At 42.2% G+C, this 18,792-nt stretch overlaps 1 protein-coding gene across 1 annotated transcript in view; it reads left to right on the forward strand.

The window, feature by feature from the left end:
* The window catches only part of MGAT4D (MGAT4 family member D), a 76,689-nt gene that overhangs the window by 16,774 nt on the left and 41,123 nt on the right, over positions 1-18,792 (forward strand). The window contains exons 2-3 of the mRNA XM_015411576.1: positions 12,046-12,207; positions 18,105-18,245. Coding sequence (XP_015267062.1) covers positions 12,046-12,207; positions 18,105-18,245 — 303 coding nt within the window. The remainder of the gene's footprint in view (positions 1-12,045; positions 12,208-18,104; positions 18,246-18,792) is intronic.

The raw sequence follows: 18,792 nt of genomic DNA on the forward strand, positions 1-18,792 counted from the left end.
CCGGGAGACCCATGATCTCGGGCCAGTCACACGCTCTCAGCCTGACCTACCTCACAGGGTTGTGGTGAGAAAAAATGGAGGACAGGAGAAAAATGGAAGCTGCTTTGGGGTCCCCACTGGGGAGAAAGGCAGGGTAGAAATAAAGTAAATTAACAGTGTGTAATTTTCTCTCCTTTTTAAAAACTAAAAGCAGTCCCAGGATATTGCACATTTAAGCACAGAGTTAAAGGGGGAGGAGGGGCAACTTAATCCTTTCCTTAAGCTATTTTCTCCTCAAGATGCCCTCCCTTCTACCTTTCTCCCTACAGTAGAAGAATGGAATTAACTTGTATCCTTCTCTTCCTTGCAGCTGAAAAAGCAGCTTAGGGGCTCATTTTGAGCAGAAAACAACTGAAATGGCAGCAGTTCAGCAAAACCCACTGTCTGTAGGCTGTTCTGAAACTTGCTGGCTCACAATGCTGGTTTTGGGTTTTGGTTTAAAGAAGGTAGTGGAAAGTTACACAAGACTACATGTATTGTCTAGTTTGGCTGCTCACTCCCATGCAGGCTTCAATAGGGATCTCTAATACTGGTCTTAAGCAGCTTTTCTTTCAACTCTTGGCATAGTGTATGGTACTGAGTAGGGTTTTTTTTTCTCCCCAAGTCTATCTGATTTATTTAGGTTTTCTTGGAAATAAAGCCTGTTCTCACTGAGAACAGGAAAAGAAGCAGGGGTGAGGGAAGAGCTCAGATTAGATGAAATCACACCTGCCTGGCTGTCTCAAAGCTAGCATGAACTTGGCAGAAAAGAAGGAGTGTGGCAGACAATGACAATACAGAGATGGACGGCCAAATAAGAGAACCTGAAAACACAAATGCCTAAGTAAACATACACGTGTTACTCTTGACACATTAGCAAAATGTCAGCTCTGTGACATTTTTAACAAGGTGACATAGGCTTTTAAAACAAATATGAGACAAAGTTCCTTTGTGTGCTGATCTTTTTTCTTTGGGAGTGTTTACTCCTTCTTGCCTTTCTAATTTCTTAATAAATATATTTTCCACACATGTATGTAATCATCCAATTGCATTGTACAGTTTTTTAAACTATTGTGTCCTAGGATATTCATGCAAGTAGGGCAGTTAAGAATGAAGTATTCATATTTCTTACATACAAATATACTTAGAACTGAGGTGGTATTCCCTGAGCTGGTCTCCTTAAGAGCAGTATTAGAGTACCTATAAACTTCTAGTAAATGTGCAGGTGTCCCCATAAAAGGGCATTGGGCCAGAGAGGAAGCTAATTAATCCATGAGTCTCCCAGATAAATCTACAATAATTAAGTTGTGCTGTATGAAGCATTCACAAAATACAGTGCTTGCTTTATTATTGCTTATCTCCTCATGAAAACAGATCTTTCACAAATATAATCTTGAGCCAATCTTAGCATTTTGTGTCAAACTGATTAAAGTGATTTGTAAGTAAAAACAAAATGAAGTCACCTGATAAGCCCGTTTGCGGGGAGGGCAGGATATAAATCCAAGAAATAAACTAATTATCTAAAAATGCACTCTTCTAAAGTGGTATCATTACAGGATATTTAGTTAGAAGATAACTATGCTGTGGGTGATTCAGTCATTAGGAATATAGAGAGTGGGGTCTGTGACAGGTATTTTGGTGACTTGCCTACCTGATGCGAAGGTTGTGTTCATAGGTTGATAGATAGTGCTGGGGAAGAGTCAGTAGTCGTGGTGCATGTTGGCACTAATGACATTGGGAAATGTAGTTGTGTAGTCCTGGAGGAAAAATTTAGGTTACTAGGCAGAAAGTTAAAGGCCAGGACCTCAAAGGTAGCATTCTCAGCAGTGCTGCCGGTTCCATGTGCAGGGCCAACTAGACAGGCACAGATCAGGGGTCTCAAACCATGGATGAGAAAGTGGTGCCAGGAGGAAGTATTTAGATTTGTTAGGCACTGGAGAACTTTCTGGGACAAGCCAAACCTGTACAAAAGAGATGGGCTTCACTTGAACCAAAAGGGAACCAGGCTGCTGGCGATTAATATCAAAAATGTGGCAGAGCAGCTTTTAAACTAATCCCAGGGGGGAAGCTGATAGGAGCTGGGGAGCCTCCAGTTTGGGACAAGTCAGTCCAAAGGGATGATTGCGTAAACACTCGGGTTAATATTGATAGGAGCGTAATAGAACTTGGGAGTGAGGCCATGTGTGGCAATTAAGGAACTGAGGGAGGCAAGGGTTACTGGAGAAGGAAACACACTATAGGTGTCTATATGCCAATTCTAGAAGTCTTTGAGCCAAGGTGGAGTTGGAGTGCTTGGTGTTCAGTGACAATTTAGATATAGTAGGTGTTAGATCGCGCTAACAAAGGACTCGTACAGTGATTCAGCAAGTGATTCAGCTTTATTGGAAGTAACGAGCAAGCACTAACTCAGTAAGAAACCAGAACAGAAAACAGTGGGAGCTTATGCTCCTTTTAAACATAACCGGGCTAATGTAGCCACGCCTATTTACAAATAACAACCAATGAGATTGCTAGAATAAAGACCAATGGGAGTCTTTCCCTCCTAGGGAATGGTACCGTTCTGATTGGTCGCTGTTACGAAGCGACCAATAGGAAGTTCGCTCAGAGGAGCCCTGGTCTGGCTCGAAGCTTAACACGGGAGTCCTATGAGGTGATTCATGTAATCATTTCAATACATTACAATTCCTCCCCCCTAAGTTAAGCCATCATCCCAATTGTTTTATTATTTACAAACATGCAATCAACCTTTGTACATCAGTTATTCCAACAGTATTTACACTCATAGTCCTTCAGATAAGTCGGCATTTGCCGCGAACGCTGGGACCTGCGGAGCGGTGCAGGCTCCACGGGCAGACAAGGTTGTGGGTCAGAGTGGGGTTCACTACAGCCTGGATCAGGCACAGACTCGACTGGGATTTCAGCCCCGCACGCCAGCCAGAGGGGTAGTGATCTTGGATTGGGTTCTAAGCAGGTCTCAAGACCTGGTGAGAGATGTAGAGGTTTTTTCACCAGTTGGGAACAGTGACTACAATACTATTAAATTCAAGGTCACAGGAAAGTTGCCCTTAAAGTCCAAAACTGTAACATTTGATCTCAAAAGAGGAAACTTTACAAAAAATGGGGAGAATAGTAAAAAGGAAGCTGAAAGGGAAACACAAGAGAGTCAAATCCCTAGAGGATGCTTGGAAGCTATTTAAAATCACACTAATTGAAGCCCAAATAGAATGTATTCCACAGGTTAGGAAAGGTACTGCGAAGTCTAAAAGAAGGCCTGCGTGGTTAACAATACAAGTCAAGGAAGCTTTATAAAGTAAAGAGGCTTCTTTTAAAAAGTGGAAGGCCCGCCTCAATGAATTGAACAAGAGGGACCACAGGTTTTGGCAAAAGAAACGTAAGTCAATAATTTGGCATGCAAAAAGAGATTTTGAGGAGCGGGTTCCTAAAAGCGTCAAGACAAACAATAAATATTTTAAAGTATATCCAGAGCAGGAAACCAGCCAGAGAAGCAGTGGGGCCTTTGGATGACAAAGGAATAAAGGGATTGCCAAAGGAAGATGGGGAGATGACAGAGAAGCTCAGCGACTTTTTGCTTCTGTGTTCACTGTGGAAATTGTGGGGCAAGTACCCATGCCACAGCCCCTATTTTCAAGAAGGAAGTCTGTAGAACTGAGCCAAATGGTGATGACCAGAGATGAAACTCTAAACCTACTGAGGAAATTAAAAACTGATGAAGTCTAAAAGAAGGCCTGTGTGGTTAACAATACAAGTCAAGGAAGCTTTATAAAGTAAAGAGGCTTCTTTTAAAAAGTGGAAGGCCCGCCTCAATGAATTGAACAAGAGGGACCACAGGTTTTGGCAAAAGAAACGTAAGTCAATAATTTGGCATGCAAAAAGAGATTTTGAGGAGCGGGTTCCTAAAAGCGTCAAGACAAACAATAAATATTTTAAAGTATATCCAGAGCAGGAAACCAGCCAGAGAAGCAGTGGGGCCTTTGGATGACAAAGGAATAAAGGGATTGCCAAAGGAAGATGGGGAGATGACAGAGAAGCTCAGCGACTTTTTGCTTCTGTGTTCACTGTGGAAATTGTGGGGCAAGTACCCATGCCACAGCCCCTATTTTCAAGAAGGAAGTCTGTAGAACTGAGCCAAATGGTGATGACCAGAGATGAAACTCTAAACCTACTGAGGAAATTAAAAACTGATAAGTTCTCAGGTCCTGATGACATACACCTGAGACTTCTTAAGGAATTCAGATGTGAGATGGTTATCTACTAACTCTTATATGAAACCTATCACTAAATTCAGCTGCTGTACTGAAAGACTGCAGAGTAGCAAATGTGAAACAAATTTTTAAAAAGGGATCCTGAGGGAAACCAGGAAATTACAGGCCAGTCAGCCTAATGTTTGCCCTATGCAAATTTAATAGAAAGACAGAATTGTTAGGCACATAAAGGGACAAAGCCTGTTGAGGGAAAATCAGCATGGCTTCTGCAAAGGGAAGTCCTGCCTCACCAAACTTTTGGAGTTTTTTTGAGAAAGTAAACAAGCATGTAGACAATGGTGACTCAGTAGACATTATATACCTGGACTTTCAAAAGGCATTTGACGAGGTACCTTCCCAAAGACTCCTGAGTAAATTTAGCAGTCATGGGATAGGAGGATGGGTTCTCTTATGGATTAAAATCTGGTTGAATGAGAGGAAGCAATCGGGGGGAGGGGGGAGTTGGATTTATACCCCGCCTTGGAGTCTCAGAGTGGTTTACAATCACCTTCCCTTCCTCTCCCCACAACAGACACCCTGTGAGGTAGGTGGGGCTGAGAGAATTCTAAGAGAACTGCTCTTGAGAGAACAGCTCTGAGAGAACTGTGACTGACCCAAGGGCACCCAGCTGGCTTCATGTGGAGGAGTGGGAAATCAAACCCAGTTCTCCAGATTAGAGTCTGCTACTCCTAACCACTACACCAAACTGGCATAGGAGTCAATGGACAGTTCTCACAATGGAGGGAAGTAAGCAGTGGGGTTCCACAAGAATCGGTATTGGAGCGGGTACTCTTTAATTTATTCCTCCATGATCTGGAACTAGGAGTGGGTAGTGCAGTGGGCAAGTTTGCAGATGACACCAAATTATTCAGGATGGTGAAAACCAAGGCTGACTGTGAAGAGCACCAAGGGGACCTCCACAAACTGGGTGAGTGGGTGACAATGTGGTAAATGAAGTTCAGTGTTGGTAAGTGTAAAGTGATGCACATTGGGGCAAAAAATCCCAACTTCAATATAAGCTAATAGAGGTCTGAGCTTTCTGAGACTGAGGGGGGAAAGAATCTTGGGGTCATAGTGGATAGCTCAAAGAAAGTGTTGCAGTGGTGAAAAAGGCAAACTCTATGCTAGGGATTATTAGGAAAGGGATTGAGAATAAAATGGCCAATAGTGTAATGCCCCTGCATAGATCTAAGATGTGGCCTCATTTGAAATACTGTGCACAGTTCTGGTCTCCGTATCTCTCAAAAGGACATTGCAGAGTTGGAAAAAGTACAGAGGAGGGCAACCAAGATAATTAGGGGGTTGGAGCACCTTCCTTATGAGGAAAGGCTGAAGAGTCTGGGACTTTTCAGTTTAGAAAAGAGATGACCAAGGAGGGACATGATAGAGGTTTATAAAATTATGCATGGAGCAGAGATTTGACAAAGAGAAATTTTCTGCCTCTCCAAAAATACTAGAATTCAAGGCCATCCAAGGAAGCCAATGGACAGTAGGTTCAGGAGGGACAAAAGGAAATACTACTTTACCCAGAGAGTGATCAAAATATGGCATTTGCTGCCAGAGGATGTCGTGATGGCCACAGGAGTAAACAGCTTTAAAAGGGGATTAGATAGATTCAAGGAGGCTTAGTCTATCAGTGGCTATGGAGCCCAAGATGCCTGCCTGCACTGTGGGGAGGCTGGATTCCACTGCCTGTCCTCCTTATCCCCCACTGGTGGACTGAGGTCTGGCAGTGGGGCATGGTGGTGCCCATTATCCTCATCATCTAGCAATGGGGCAGGTAGCAGCAGTGCCCATCCTCCACACCCTGTGATGCATGGCAGGTAGCACCATTTACCTCCTCATCCTCTCCTCTTTCATGATCAGGCAAGGTGTGGAAGAGTGAAGGAGGGAGAGGACCAGGCCTGCCTCTACCCTGCCCCTGATGGTTAAGTGAGAGACTATGGTTTTAAACATAACTAGAATTTGTTCCTTCTCTCTGATATAACAAGACAAGGCATGCCCCTTTGTCCCTCCCTATCTGCTCCTTTCTCCTGTATTTTAAAACAGACAACAAAAGTGTGATCCCATATTAGGGTGCTAATTTGTCATTTAATCTTACTGGCTGAGTGAGGGCTGACCTAAATATGACACCAGGCATGAATAAACCATGTACCAATGCAAAATTCCATAATGCCATCTTTGAGCCAGGTTCTTGGTTCTTATATATGCAGCACTGTCACTCCTGCAAAGCTCCTGCTTGGGCCAGCAATCACAGGCAGCTATTAGATAGGCATAAGCTATTAGATAGGCATTAGATAGGCAGCTTCTTTAGACATGAGGAAAGGTTAAAGCGCTTAGGGCTCTTTAGCTTGGAGAAAAGACGACTGAGGGGTGACATGATTGAGGTTTACAAGATTATGCATGGGAAAGAACAGGTAGGGGAAGAGGTACTTTTCTCCCTTTCTCACAATACAAGAACTCATGGGCACTCCATGAAATTGCTGAGCGGTTGGGTTAGAACAGATAATAGCAAGTACTTCTTCACCCAAAGAGTGATTCACACATGGAATTTACTGCCACAGGAGGTGGTGGCGGCTACAAGCATGGACGGCTTCAAAAGGGAATTAGATAGGCATATGGAGCAGAGGTCCATCAGTGGGTATTAGCCACAAGGTATAGATAGGGGCTCTGGGGCAAGTGATGCTCTGTCTTCTTTTTGCTTGGGGGGGCCAACAGTAGGAGGGCTTCTAATGTCCTGGCCCCACTGGTGGACCTCCTGGTGGCATCTGGTATTTTTGGCCACTGTGTGACAGAGTGTTGGACTAGATGGGCCTTTGGCCTGATCGAACATTGGCGTCTCTTATGTTCTTATGTTCTTATGGTATGTTGGCCCTGCACATGAAAAACCAGCTTCTTTAGATATGAGACAGGGGACTCTGTACAGATAAGCTTACTAAACTCACCCATCATCATACAGTCAAGTACTGAGTAGGAGGATAATATTTACAGAGGAGAATGTCAGTTTCTTCCCATGGTAGTATAATTTAAATCATTCAGGTAAAAAAAATTGTTGCATTGTGCATTAACTATATTGTTATTAGTGATATATGTATTTAGAAGAGTACAGAGGTCTGCTTGAGGCAGCTCACAGAATAGAAAAGCTACCATAAAATCATAAAAAGAAATAAAAATTACCAATAATAATATCCTTGCTATAAAAACAAGTGAGGCATGTAAAAACAGCATAAAACCACATCCAGTTCTTTGAATAGGTATTTTAAATTTGCTACCAAGGCCAGCAAGGAACGGTGGCTCAGTGGTTAAGATGCTGAACTGCAGACCTTCATAGGTATGTTCCCAGAGCAGTGTGAGATCACACAAAGTCCTAGGATGTATTCTTCATATCACTATTTAAAACTTGATGGAGTTGATGGGAATAGGGTTAATTGGACCTTTGACAATTCTACATCTCTTGACTGTAGATTCTTATCTGGAATACGGGGGGGGGGGGATGCTGCATGGTTTTGTTCAGAAAATATTGCAAGCACTTAAAAAAAATTAAAGTACTGCTCAGACTATCATGGGACTAGTTTAGACATCTGATCTATATCTATAAACAATGACACAATAAAAATCATCTGCCCACTTTTAGGAATCATTCATGGCTATTATGATGCATAGTTTTTCTTTGGAAATGAATAAATTATTATACTCTATTGTATCTGACTTTTTTTACACTGCACAGTACTATCAGATCTTGCCAACCACATACCAGCATACTTCTTTATTTGTTTCATGACTGAATAACAATAATATCAAGTACGATGCAGGCAGATATGTCTCTGTAAAGTCTCAGAGAGTGGAGTCTGTGTCCAGTTTTTGAGCAAAGGGGACGTTCAACTGAGAGGTGCCCACTGATACCACTGTACTTTCAGCTGATTTTAAACACCAAGCAAGTCAGGTTAAAAAGCTCCTGTGGGGGAGGGGCACAGATTGCATGGAGATAAAGGCCAAACAAAGGGAAGATTTAGCACTTAGGGTTGCCAACTGTGGCTGGAAAATCCCTGGAGATTCGTGGGCAGTGCCTGGGGAAGGTGTTCAGAAGGGATGTGATGTTATAGAGTCCAGCCTCCAAAGCTGCCATTTCCTCCAGGACAACTGATCTGTGTGGTCCGGGGATCACTTTTAATTCCAGGAGATCTCACTGCCTGACCTGGAGGTTTGCAACCCTACCTATGTACCCCCTTTTTTCAGAAGGCTGGATCACCAGGCTCACAATATACATGAGTGGGGCAGATCCACATTGAAATAAACTGCTAGGTTGCCATCACATCTAATTCATTTTTGAAAAACTGTTTTGCTCTTTAAAAAACAACCTAAGTATTACACTCAGGCATTATCCCTCCCCATGTCCAAGTAATAACAATGTAGTTATTGTAGGGCACAAAATAACATTGTCAGCTAGCCAGAAAAAAACATGATGTGTCTGTTTAACAGAGGTTTAATGAGCAGAAATGAGCAGTTGAAGCTTTTCTGGGCATAGAGCTTAAATAGCATAACCTGATAATTGCTTCAGATCAAACTGGTATTAACAGGACAGCTAGATGGACCAGCTAAGAAGTTGGCAACCTTAGCACAAAATGATATTATGTTCACCGGCATACGGAGGGTTACTTTTTCCTACACAGGAAGTTTTATTTTTAATATAAACTAACTTTTGCAATGATTTTTCAGAAAAGTTATCCAAATAAACCCCTCTTCCTTGCTTCCCAGTAGCTGATTTTGTTCTTTCTTAAAACTGCACTCCTTCAACTGAGAATTGCTGTTGAACTGTTATGTCCCTGATGATCTATATGTGGATCATGCCCCCCCAGTGGTTTAGAGAGGTGCAATTAACACAACAACAATATTCCCTGAACTGCCATAGCTTCATTTAATGATGTTGTTGCCCAAAAGTCTCACCTAGTGGTTTTTGAACACAGCATTCGTCTGCTAATTTGATAGTAAAATTGTTCACCTTTGTACTCTTTGCATACCTCTGATTTCCATTTGAGTAGAGAAGCAATTAGGGGCTTAGTCCTACCATACATAGGCCCCGGTCACACGGGCCGGATATCACAGGAGGGAGGCGTGGCTAATTGTTCCAGCACAGTTTGATCCGCGATTACGCGATCAGACATGCCGGCGGCACACCACGGGTCCTTTCCTCAGCGCCGGCGGGTAAACGAGGGACCAGAGGGGAATGCTGCGCGCCGGCGCGATCACACCATGAGCGTCTGGAGGCAGCCCATGGCAAATGTTTACTAGTACCTTGGAGGTACTAGTTTTTTTAACGTGTATTGTCGGCGGTAAGCCACGGGTGCGCTCCACTTCCCAGATGTTGGGGTGTGATCGCGCCCGGATAATACGCCCACCATCCATGCCTCTCCCGCGGCAACTTTGCCGTGTGACCGGGGCCATAGTTTGATCAGGCTGGTGGTTAACTTTACACACTTGGGCAGCTCTATGGGTGGTACATGCTAAAGGAAACACACACAGGTTTGTACTTAAGTGAGTATGTTCCTCAGTGGGAACAGAGATTGCATGACACTCCAGGGGTGCGTTCAGATGGGGGCTTTACATCGATTAGGGTTCCGGTTGCAACCGGTGTACTCACCGGCGTTCACACGACGAACATCTGCCTCCTGTCCCTAACCGGTGTAAAGCCCTTTAAACCGTTGTACTCTGCCACTAGGTCCCCAAGTGGTGGTATCCAGAGTACAACGGTTGTAAACGGTGCACCCCGGCGTCTGATCGCTCTCCAACGTTGCAGAGACACTTCTGTCGGAAGCCTGAGGCTTCCGGCTTTCCCCCGCCATTTTTTTTTTTAAAGTAAGCGATATGCGCTCGGGCGAAACTTAGCCCCGAGCGTTTGTTAAGGAAAAAAAAAGCCATTAGTTTAACTTCCCGGAGGAGTCCGGGACTACAGGGAGGCCAGGTGGGCTTTAAACTTTAAAGGTAAGTCCTTTCCTTTAAAGTTTAAATGTAATGGGGGGGTTGAGCATGCGCAAAAATCGCCATTCTGTGAATGGCTGCCTATGTGCATGCTCAAACTGTGCTTAAAAAAAAAATGCCGACGCCCGCAGCGTGTGAGCGGGCGTCCACCGGAGGGATCTGAAAGATGGAGGTAAGTGTGATCGCGTTTCTGCCAGCATAAACTGCACCGGTTCCAACCGGTGCAGTTTATGCCGGCAGAAACACCCCGTCTGAACGCACCCCTAGGAGTAGGCATATATGTTATCAGTATTTGGGGGATCCTTTTAGCCAAGTTTAACTAAATGCAGCCATTGGAAAGTGGGAATAATAGGGTTGCCAACAACATGGAGAAAAATATCTTTCCCCTTTAACAGAGGCTCAATGTGTAGAAATAGACAATTGAAGCTTTTCTTGGCCCAGAGGTAAATCACCTGGTAAACATTATGAGGTGATGTTTTTTACCTTTGTGCCATGAAAAGCTTCAGTTGTCCTTTTCCACACATTAGCCTGTGTTAAAGGGACACAAGATATTTTTCTCCATGTTGTTGGCAACTCTAGAAACTCTTATGTATGTTTATGTACCAGCTTTTTAATCCTTTCTTCTGCTCAGTTTTCTCAGGCTCCCCAAATATTTGTTAAAAGGCTCACAGAACTATGCATAAAGTATAGTTCCGCCCTGAGCTGGGCTGCTCATATGTTTGATAAGGTCAAACAATGCCAATTTCTGTACAAGAGAATAATTTAACCAACATCATGTTTGTTCCAAAGTGCCAGTGCATAATTGCTGCCTGACTAAGACTTTTTTCTTGGTTGCCACTTCTCCTGAGTTTCCTTCTCATAATGTTGCTATCCCATCTGCCTACAACAGCCACATCATATCCTTCTTTTCCACTTCCTTATTGATCCAGGGGAGTCAGCTATGAAAGGACAGGAAGAGGGAAAGGAAACAGAAATGTCATTGTGGGCCCAGGAATGCTGTTGTCTGAGTGGGAATGGGGGTGCAGTGCCATTGGAGATGAAAGAACCACATTAGGTGCTCTTCACTATTTTTTTGGCAAACTGGATGGCTCAGACAACCCTGGGGACGTGGAGAGAGTAAAGATTGCCTTTGCTGCTAATAACTTATACAGAACATCAATTATACATTAATTTGATAAGTGCTGTACAGTATGTAAGATCCACCCTGGAAGACGGGCTGTTGTGTATGTATGCAGTCATATCGTTCTGTGAGCACAACTGAAAATCAGACCCGTAATGTTCAAGTCTATTTTACTGAAGCAAATTACCAAAGCTTTCATTGTCAGTTAATGAAATTTCATAGGACAAAGCCTGTGCATTTCAGCTGTGTTTTGTTCAGTGATCAGTGAAGCTTTGTAACAGTGGCATGTTTAACTGGTTCCTCATAGGGCACCTTAGGGAAACATAAAAGTAAAAAGGGTCATCAATCTGTAGTCTGATTTTACTATGTGTTGGTGAGGAAGCTTATGGTCAATTATCTTATCCTGCATTTCTTTTCAACTAAAGTTTAGCAGGATGAGAAATTAGCTTAGATTTGTATTTCACTCAGGAACAAAGGTATTGATCTATAAAACCATAAATGCAGACATAAAGGCCCATAAAGCCAATATGAGGCATATGAGTCGCATTTCCTTCTACGAAACAGTGTTCAGTGTATTGGGTCCTCACTGGTTTCCATTCTGCTGTTTGCAGCTCTGTGTCCCATAGCTGATCGCTCCATAAATATATATATATATTTTTACAATTGCAGGAACTGGTTTAGATGTGTACCAAAGTCAGTTTTTGGAACTTCACCAAAGACTCTTGTTTGCTGAAAAAGAAAATCGAAAAAGATCCCATGAACTGAACAGTGTTTTGAATGAAATCAAGAGAGTAGTTGGTGAGCGGACCAACGTTTCTACAAATGTTACAGGTTTGTGTTGGAGGTTTTTTGCTTCTAAGACTTTCATAACCTTTTTTAAAAAACACTTCTGTTTCCTTAAAATTATAAAGAGACCTGCTAACTTTATCAGGATGTGTCGTAACGCAAGGCAGACAACAGTGGTATGCACCTTTCTCCTGATAACTCTACAAAAAAGGCAAGATACTTATTTTTTTTAAGAAAAAAAGAAAGCTGGGAACTAGTACATCATTGCAGTAGGTCCCAGTTTAAAATCCCAGTTTGTGAGGAAGAGACAAACATTAATTTGGCCGAGCCCTTGCATAAGGCAACATGGCAAACTGGAGTTGGATTCAAGACTTTTGAAATCAGGAAGCCTTCTGTCACACTCCACATGTGAGGAGGGATGGGAGCATGCAAGGTAGATTTGTTCATGACAGCTTAATGCAGCCTAATTATCATGTGGTATAAAAAGATAAAAAATGCTTTGGGGCAATTTAATCTTGACTATAACCAACGCAGACCTTCGAACTTTCTGTCCTCCACATAGGGTGGAATGTTTATGCAGCTGCTTTTAGCAGATGATTCTAGAGATATTAATAATTTAAGAAGAACCATGGGGTTGGTTATTTACAGTTATGATAGATAGCATCAGATGCATGCATACATTTTGTGGAGGAAACACACTTTTCCCCAAACAAAACAGATGATTCTGAAATATATTATTACAGTTTTATTTTCCAGTCATGCTCAAAGTATTTAAAGGAGAAGCTTTCATTGAGTTTAATCTTTAAAGACAGATACCAAAAACCACATGCATTCCACTTTGTTTTAGACTTGACTTCCCCTTAATTTTACCAGACATATTTCTGTTCTCACAGTAGTTGTTTGTTAAAAACTGAATGTCTAACTCAGTTGCCACTGAGGCTGGTTTTTTTCTTGCAAAGTTTTCCCAGTTGCGTTTTAATGGTCACAGAATGATGGATGAGGATGTTAGACCTTGACAATGTAAGAGCAGCAGACACCCCCTCTCTGGCTCCTGGTGATATGAGTGTTCTTTCTTGCTCATTCATGGTCAGGAGGGGGGGAATGAGAGTGGGGAGAGGAAGGAAGTGCCATCTGCGGCACTCAGTGCATGTGGCACTGTAAGTTTAAGAAGCTGGAAAGAACACACCATGATTTCACCAGGAATGTGTATCCATGTCTTGTCTTCTGCTTGTTGCTTATATTTCTGCTTGCTTATTCTTCCTGCTTTTCCATCGTATTTATGGTTACATGGCCTCCAAGTGTTGGTTTGTGGTCACAATAAAGTATTTGTCACAAATTGTATTTGGCCAATTTACAGTGCAATCCTAAACAAAATTATACCCTTCTAAAGCAATCAACTTCAATAGATTTAGAAAGGTATTACCCTTCTGAGGAGTGCTCTGTTGTTGTGCTTGCCAACTGGCATCTGTCTGACCTCCGTGAGGTCCTCCTGTCTGGGACCCTTTGAATAGGAGGTGCCAGGGACTGAAACTGGGACTGTATGCTTGCAAACATGAGCCACAGGAAATGAAGAACAGCTAGAGGTCAGTTTATTATACATGTAGTGTGAATGTTGCATAGAGGCAAATGATAGATCCAAGGTCAATTGGGTGGCACATTGTCATCTGTTTCTTTTGTCACCTATGAGTAGTTTCTAATTTCTGCCCCTTAATCCAGATGCAAGTGCATGTCTCCATCAACTTAATGCCTGCAATGCAAACTGCAAAGAGCACCCTTTTGCTTCCAAGTATCTGTAGACAGAGCTTGTGAGGTCCTTGCTTATAGGGGAAACGATTTCACCTTTAACACTCTCTGTATATATAAACTTGGTAGTTTTCTGCTTCCACCAGGAATTTAAATTCCAGTTCTCTCTCTTTTGGTAGTATGACCTAGGGTCTGGGCACTTCAGAGGACTATGTGGTCCTGAGGAAGTACTGTACTGATTTCATGGATAAGTCTAAACAAAAGTTGATTTATGTAGTTAAGAACAAAGTAGGTTTCTGGTTATTTTGAACAGTTGCTGAAGAAAGGAACTTGTAAATATAACTAGCAAACCTTGGTGCTACAAACAGTCTCTCAAGCTCCAAACTCCACTCTGACAGACTTATACATTCAGTATAATCTCTCTCTATCTCATATATATAGATATATTCACACTGAATAGAATCAACTCTCTTAATCATACAGACTAAACTGTTGGTCTTATTCGCACAGAATTAGACTAAAACTTCCAAAGTCACACAGACTATGTTCTCTCTTCAAACTTTACACACAGAATCCTCCATAACTCTCAGAGTCACACAGACTCTCTTCAAAACTCTTCCATACTTGTCTCTCTCATATCACAGAATCTCCTCATAGACACACAGAATCCTCTCAGATACCCCTCCTCCCACACTCTCAGTCAGCAGCCAATCAAATCACACTTGTCTCCCTCTATCACTCTTCTCATAATACTGCAGTCAAACTAACCATTTAAAGAAACACACACACCAAAACATGAAATCATTACAAATCCCCCCCCCCCGTTCTTAAGCGGAACACATCTCTTTTTCCAAAGAGCTGTGTGTAGCCTCTTCTGATGTACGGAATTTCTTATAGTTTTTAGTCTGTAAGTTCAATTCATTATTTTCCTCTGTTGCTGTTAATTTAAAGTCTGTGGTTTCTTTAACTCACAGTCCCACTCTGTTGGGGTGTTGTTTTCTTCTAAGTGATGTCCTCTGCTAGGGAGCTGTCATCTCTGGGATGATTTTCTGCTGGGCTGCGGTAATCTCTGGGATGTTTTACTGCTGGGCTGAGGTCATCTCGGCTTTGGTCTTCTCCGCTAGGTTGTTGTTTGATTTTACTGGATGTTCCAACATCAATATTCTGTTTCAGCCTGTTTTTCAGTTTCATTTTCTTTTTCTTAAGTCTTGTATTTAGTTTCCATACTTGCAAAGGGTCACTCCAAGGCAGTTTCTTAGCTAGATCTTCTAAATCCTTTAGAGCAGGGTGTCAAACATGTGGCCTGGGGGCCAAATCAGGCCCCCAGAGGGCTTCTATCAAGCCCTCAAGGGACTGTCTGTCTCCTGCTTCTTCATCCAGTTCTGCTGCTGCTGTTGCATCATAGCTTGCTTTCCTAGACTCTCTCAGTCACTCAGGAGAGATAGCTAGGCAAGCTTCTGCTCCCTGCACTGGGCTGAGGCTCCTCCCTCTCCCAGACTGCTACAGCACAGACATTTTGATGCAATAATTCAGAGCAAGAAGTGTCAGTTATCAGAGACTGTTAAATAAACAAAATATTTGAAGAATGCTAATGTTTCAGGCATGTTTTTATTTTAAGTAAAAAAAAAATCTTTGTGTTTGTGTCCTTTATAAAGTTTATATCTCTGCTACTGGGCCTTACATTTTATGACACACATGGCCTGGCCCAACAAAGTCCAATTTATGTCATATCTGGCCCTCCATAACAAATGAGTTTGACACCCCTGCTTTAGAGCTTCTTCCTTAGTATCTTTGAGCTGATAATGTTTGAACTCCTGAACTACAACAAACAAATTGTCCACTGATCTTAACTGGCGTACCTGTGGAAGACTGATTTTGGGAATTTAAAAATAGATTTTTTTTCTCCATCCTTGCTAATTCTAGCCTGTGGCACTCTTGCACTTCATCTGCAGCAGTCAGCTCAGAGCCAGTTGGTACAGTAGCTCCAATAGTGACCACCATATCTTTACAGCTTGCATTCAGATCAGCTTTCTCTCTTATGACCTTTAACTCAGGGTCTGTTTTAATCTCTTTCTTAAATTCAGAGTTTTCATTTATACATCCTCCTTTTTCTTGGGATACTTCAGCAGTCCTAACAGGGAATTCTGAGTCTGTCTCTCTCCTTTCCTTCTGCAATGTAGCAGTTGTGTCCGTTGTTAAGATACCTAGGGGCTTGCTTTCTGGGCCTGTTGGTTTGCCTTGAGGCAAATCTTTTCAGTCTGTACATATTTGAATCCATCCTTTGCTCCCATTACATCCCTTCCTAATATTACTGATATTTTCTGGTCTGAAACAACTGCTACAGGGAAATATCCCTTTTTAGAGTCAGCTTTGGCCGATGAAATCCATTTATCAAAATAGTTTGTTAGCTTGGCACTAAATTATTTAAATAACTTCTCTTTTTGAGGTACTAGGCTTCTAAATTTCTTTGTGAAGGAATCAGCACTTAATCTGAATCTGTCATGTACTGCCTCCTTAAATTCAGCATAGACAACAGGCTTATCTGAGGGAAATGTGTTATAAATTTCAGCCAATTCCCCTCTAATTAAACTGGGCAAATACTTCATATATTGAGTCTCTGGTATTCCCCAATTTTGAGCAGATTTTTCAAAAGTAGACAAGAAGATTTGTGGATCTTCTCCTGCCACATACATTATGAAATCTTTTGGTGTAACTCAAGGAAACTCATATCTGAAATCCGGGTTTCCCTCCTTTTTCTCAGATTTAAGTCTCTGTCTTTCTAATTGTAATCTTTCTGTTTCCAATTGTATTTCTTTATTTCTAAGTGCTGTTGCCTGTTCTAATTCTTTAAATTCTGCTTCCTTTTCCATTTCTTTAAGTGCTGTTGCCTGTTCTAATTCTTTAGTCTTGAGCTCCAGTTCAACTCTCAGTTTCTGTTTCAAAAACTCTAAATATCCTGGACTAGGCAGGTCTGCCAAGCCGCGGCGCGACGGCGGTGCAACGCGTATCGCTGTCCCCCGCGGCAGGGATCCTGTGAAGACGTGCGGATCCCCTGCCGCGGCTTGGCAGCCCTAGGACTAGGGTTAAACATTCCCTTAGGGTTTTTCTCAGCTGTGGTTTTACTAGCTTCCACAGTGCTTTGAATCAATATAACTCTCAGCTCTTCTACACTTTTCCCTTCATGAGGTAAATTTAATTCTTTGCACTTCAGAATCAGAGCCTCCTTCTTCAATCCCAGAAACTCTGCCATTTTTCTCTCAGAGTTTTCTTTCTCGCAGAATTTTTATCCCATATAATACATGTTTTCCTCCTCAGTGTGTTTACATCCCACTGCAAGTGCCAACACTCTGTGAGGTCCTTGCTTATAGGGGAAACAGTTTCACCTTTAAACACTCTCTGTGTATATAAACTTGGTAGTTTTCTGCTGCCACCAGGAATTAAAATTCCAATTCTCTCTCTTTTGGTAGTATGACCTAGGGTCTGGGCACCAGTGTTCCATCTAAGATGAGTGAGTGTGAGCTAGCTCACAGTATTTTTGCCTCTGCCTCACACACTTTTGTCTTAGCTCAGGAAGGATGGCTCCAGAGCAAACTAATTTATATGCCGTAGCCAAATCGCTCGCTCACAACTTTAATGCCAGTAGCTCACAAAGTAGAATTTTTGCTCACAAGACTCCACAGCTTAGAGGGAATATTGGTCCCCACCCCCAATTTACCTCCATGCTACAGGTTATTGTGTGAAATACCTTGAAAACAAGTCATGCTTTGCAATGCTGAATGAAGACAAGGTCATGAAACACCCTGAAACAGTAATGATACTAGAAAATGAACACTTTCACAATGCAATTCATATATGTAAAAGTGAGAAGTGACTGATGTTTTTCTCCAGAAGTAAACCAAGCACCATCAAGGAAAAGAGTGGAAAACCCCATTGTGTAAACCTGGTCTAGATGTTGGTGTATGGATTAGACTGAAGCACCAAGAGTAACTTTTCCCTAAGGAAAAGGCAATCTTATCACACAGTGTTGCTCCTTCAAACATGTATTTGTAAGCATGCAGTTGAACCCATTGATTTGCTAGCACAACATTAACAACGGTCGTGTTAATATAGTAGGTATATAATACTGTCATTGAAGGCAGGAACTCAGTTATAACTGGTTAGATGTTGAAGAGTCAGTCTCTTCCCCTTTCTTTTTCAAGACTCTGCAAAGTGGAAAATGTTGGGTGTCTCCAACAGACTCCCAGTACATCTTACAAATATTCAGTACTATCTACCTCATCTCCAAGAGCAGGAAGATGGCATTTACCCAAATGTTGTAATTGGGCAAGGACGAACTGGAGGTGAGAATAAAATTTAATGTTTGGTATTTTAAAATTTAAATGTACAAATGTGCCCTGCCTGGTCTAGTAATCTGTGTTGGCATAGGGACTCTAATGCATAATGTTACTCTTTCTAAAACACTTTAAATTTTGCTAGAGACATTAATTTTGGTGGAGATTGTTCATACCTGCACTTCTCCACTGATATGTATAGAGAGCTTTGCCAGCACAAGAGTTCTGTGCTCATGTGAGACCTGCAAGCACACAGTTCTTTTGATGGCAGGAACTTCCATCAGCTCACTCAAAAATTCTTAGATTCCTTATAAACTCTTGTGTTACATAATCAAAGTGGCAATACACTAGTGTTGCCAACCTACCTGTTACGACAGGTGATCTCGTCACCACTTCTGGGCTTTTGATGCTGCTCAGGTGAGTGGTGGTAGGGGATGGGGGAAGATGTCATTGATACGTCGATGTCACGGCCAAAACTCAGAAGTGATGACACTGATGCCCTAGTATTTCTAGAGCACTTACGGGTTTTACCTGAAAATGACATTGGTGTGTCAAC

This window comes from Gekko japonicus, unplaced genomic scaffold, assembly GCF_001447785.1.
Source record: "Gekko japonicus isolate JY-2015 unplaced genomic scaffold, Gekko_japonicus_V1.1 scaffold11, whole genome shotgun sequence".
Lineage (NCBI taxonomy): Eukaryota > Metazoa > Chordata > Lepidosauria > Squamata > Gekkonidae > Gekko > Gekko japonicus.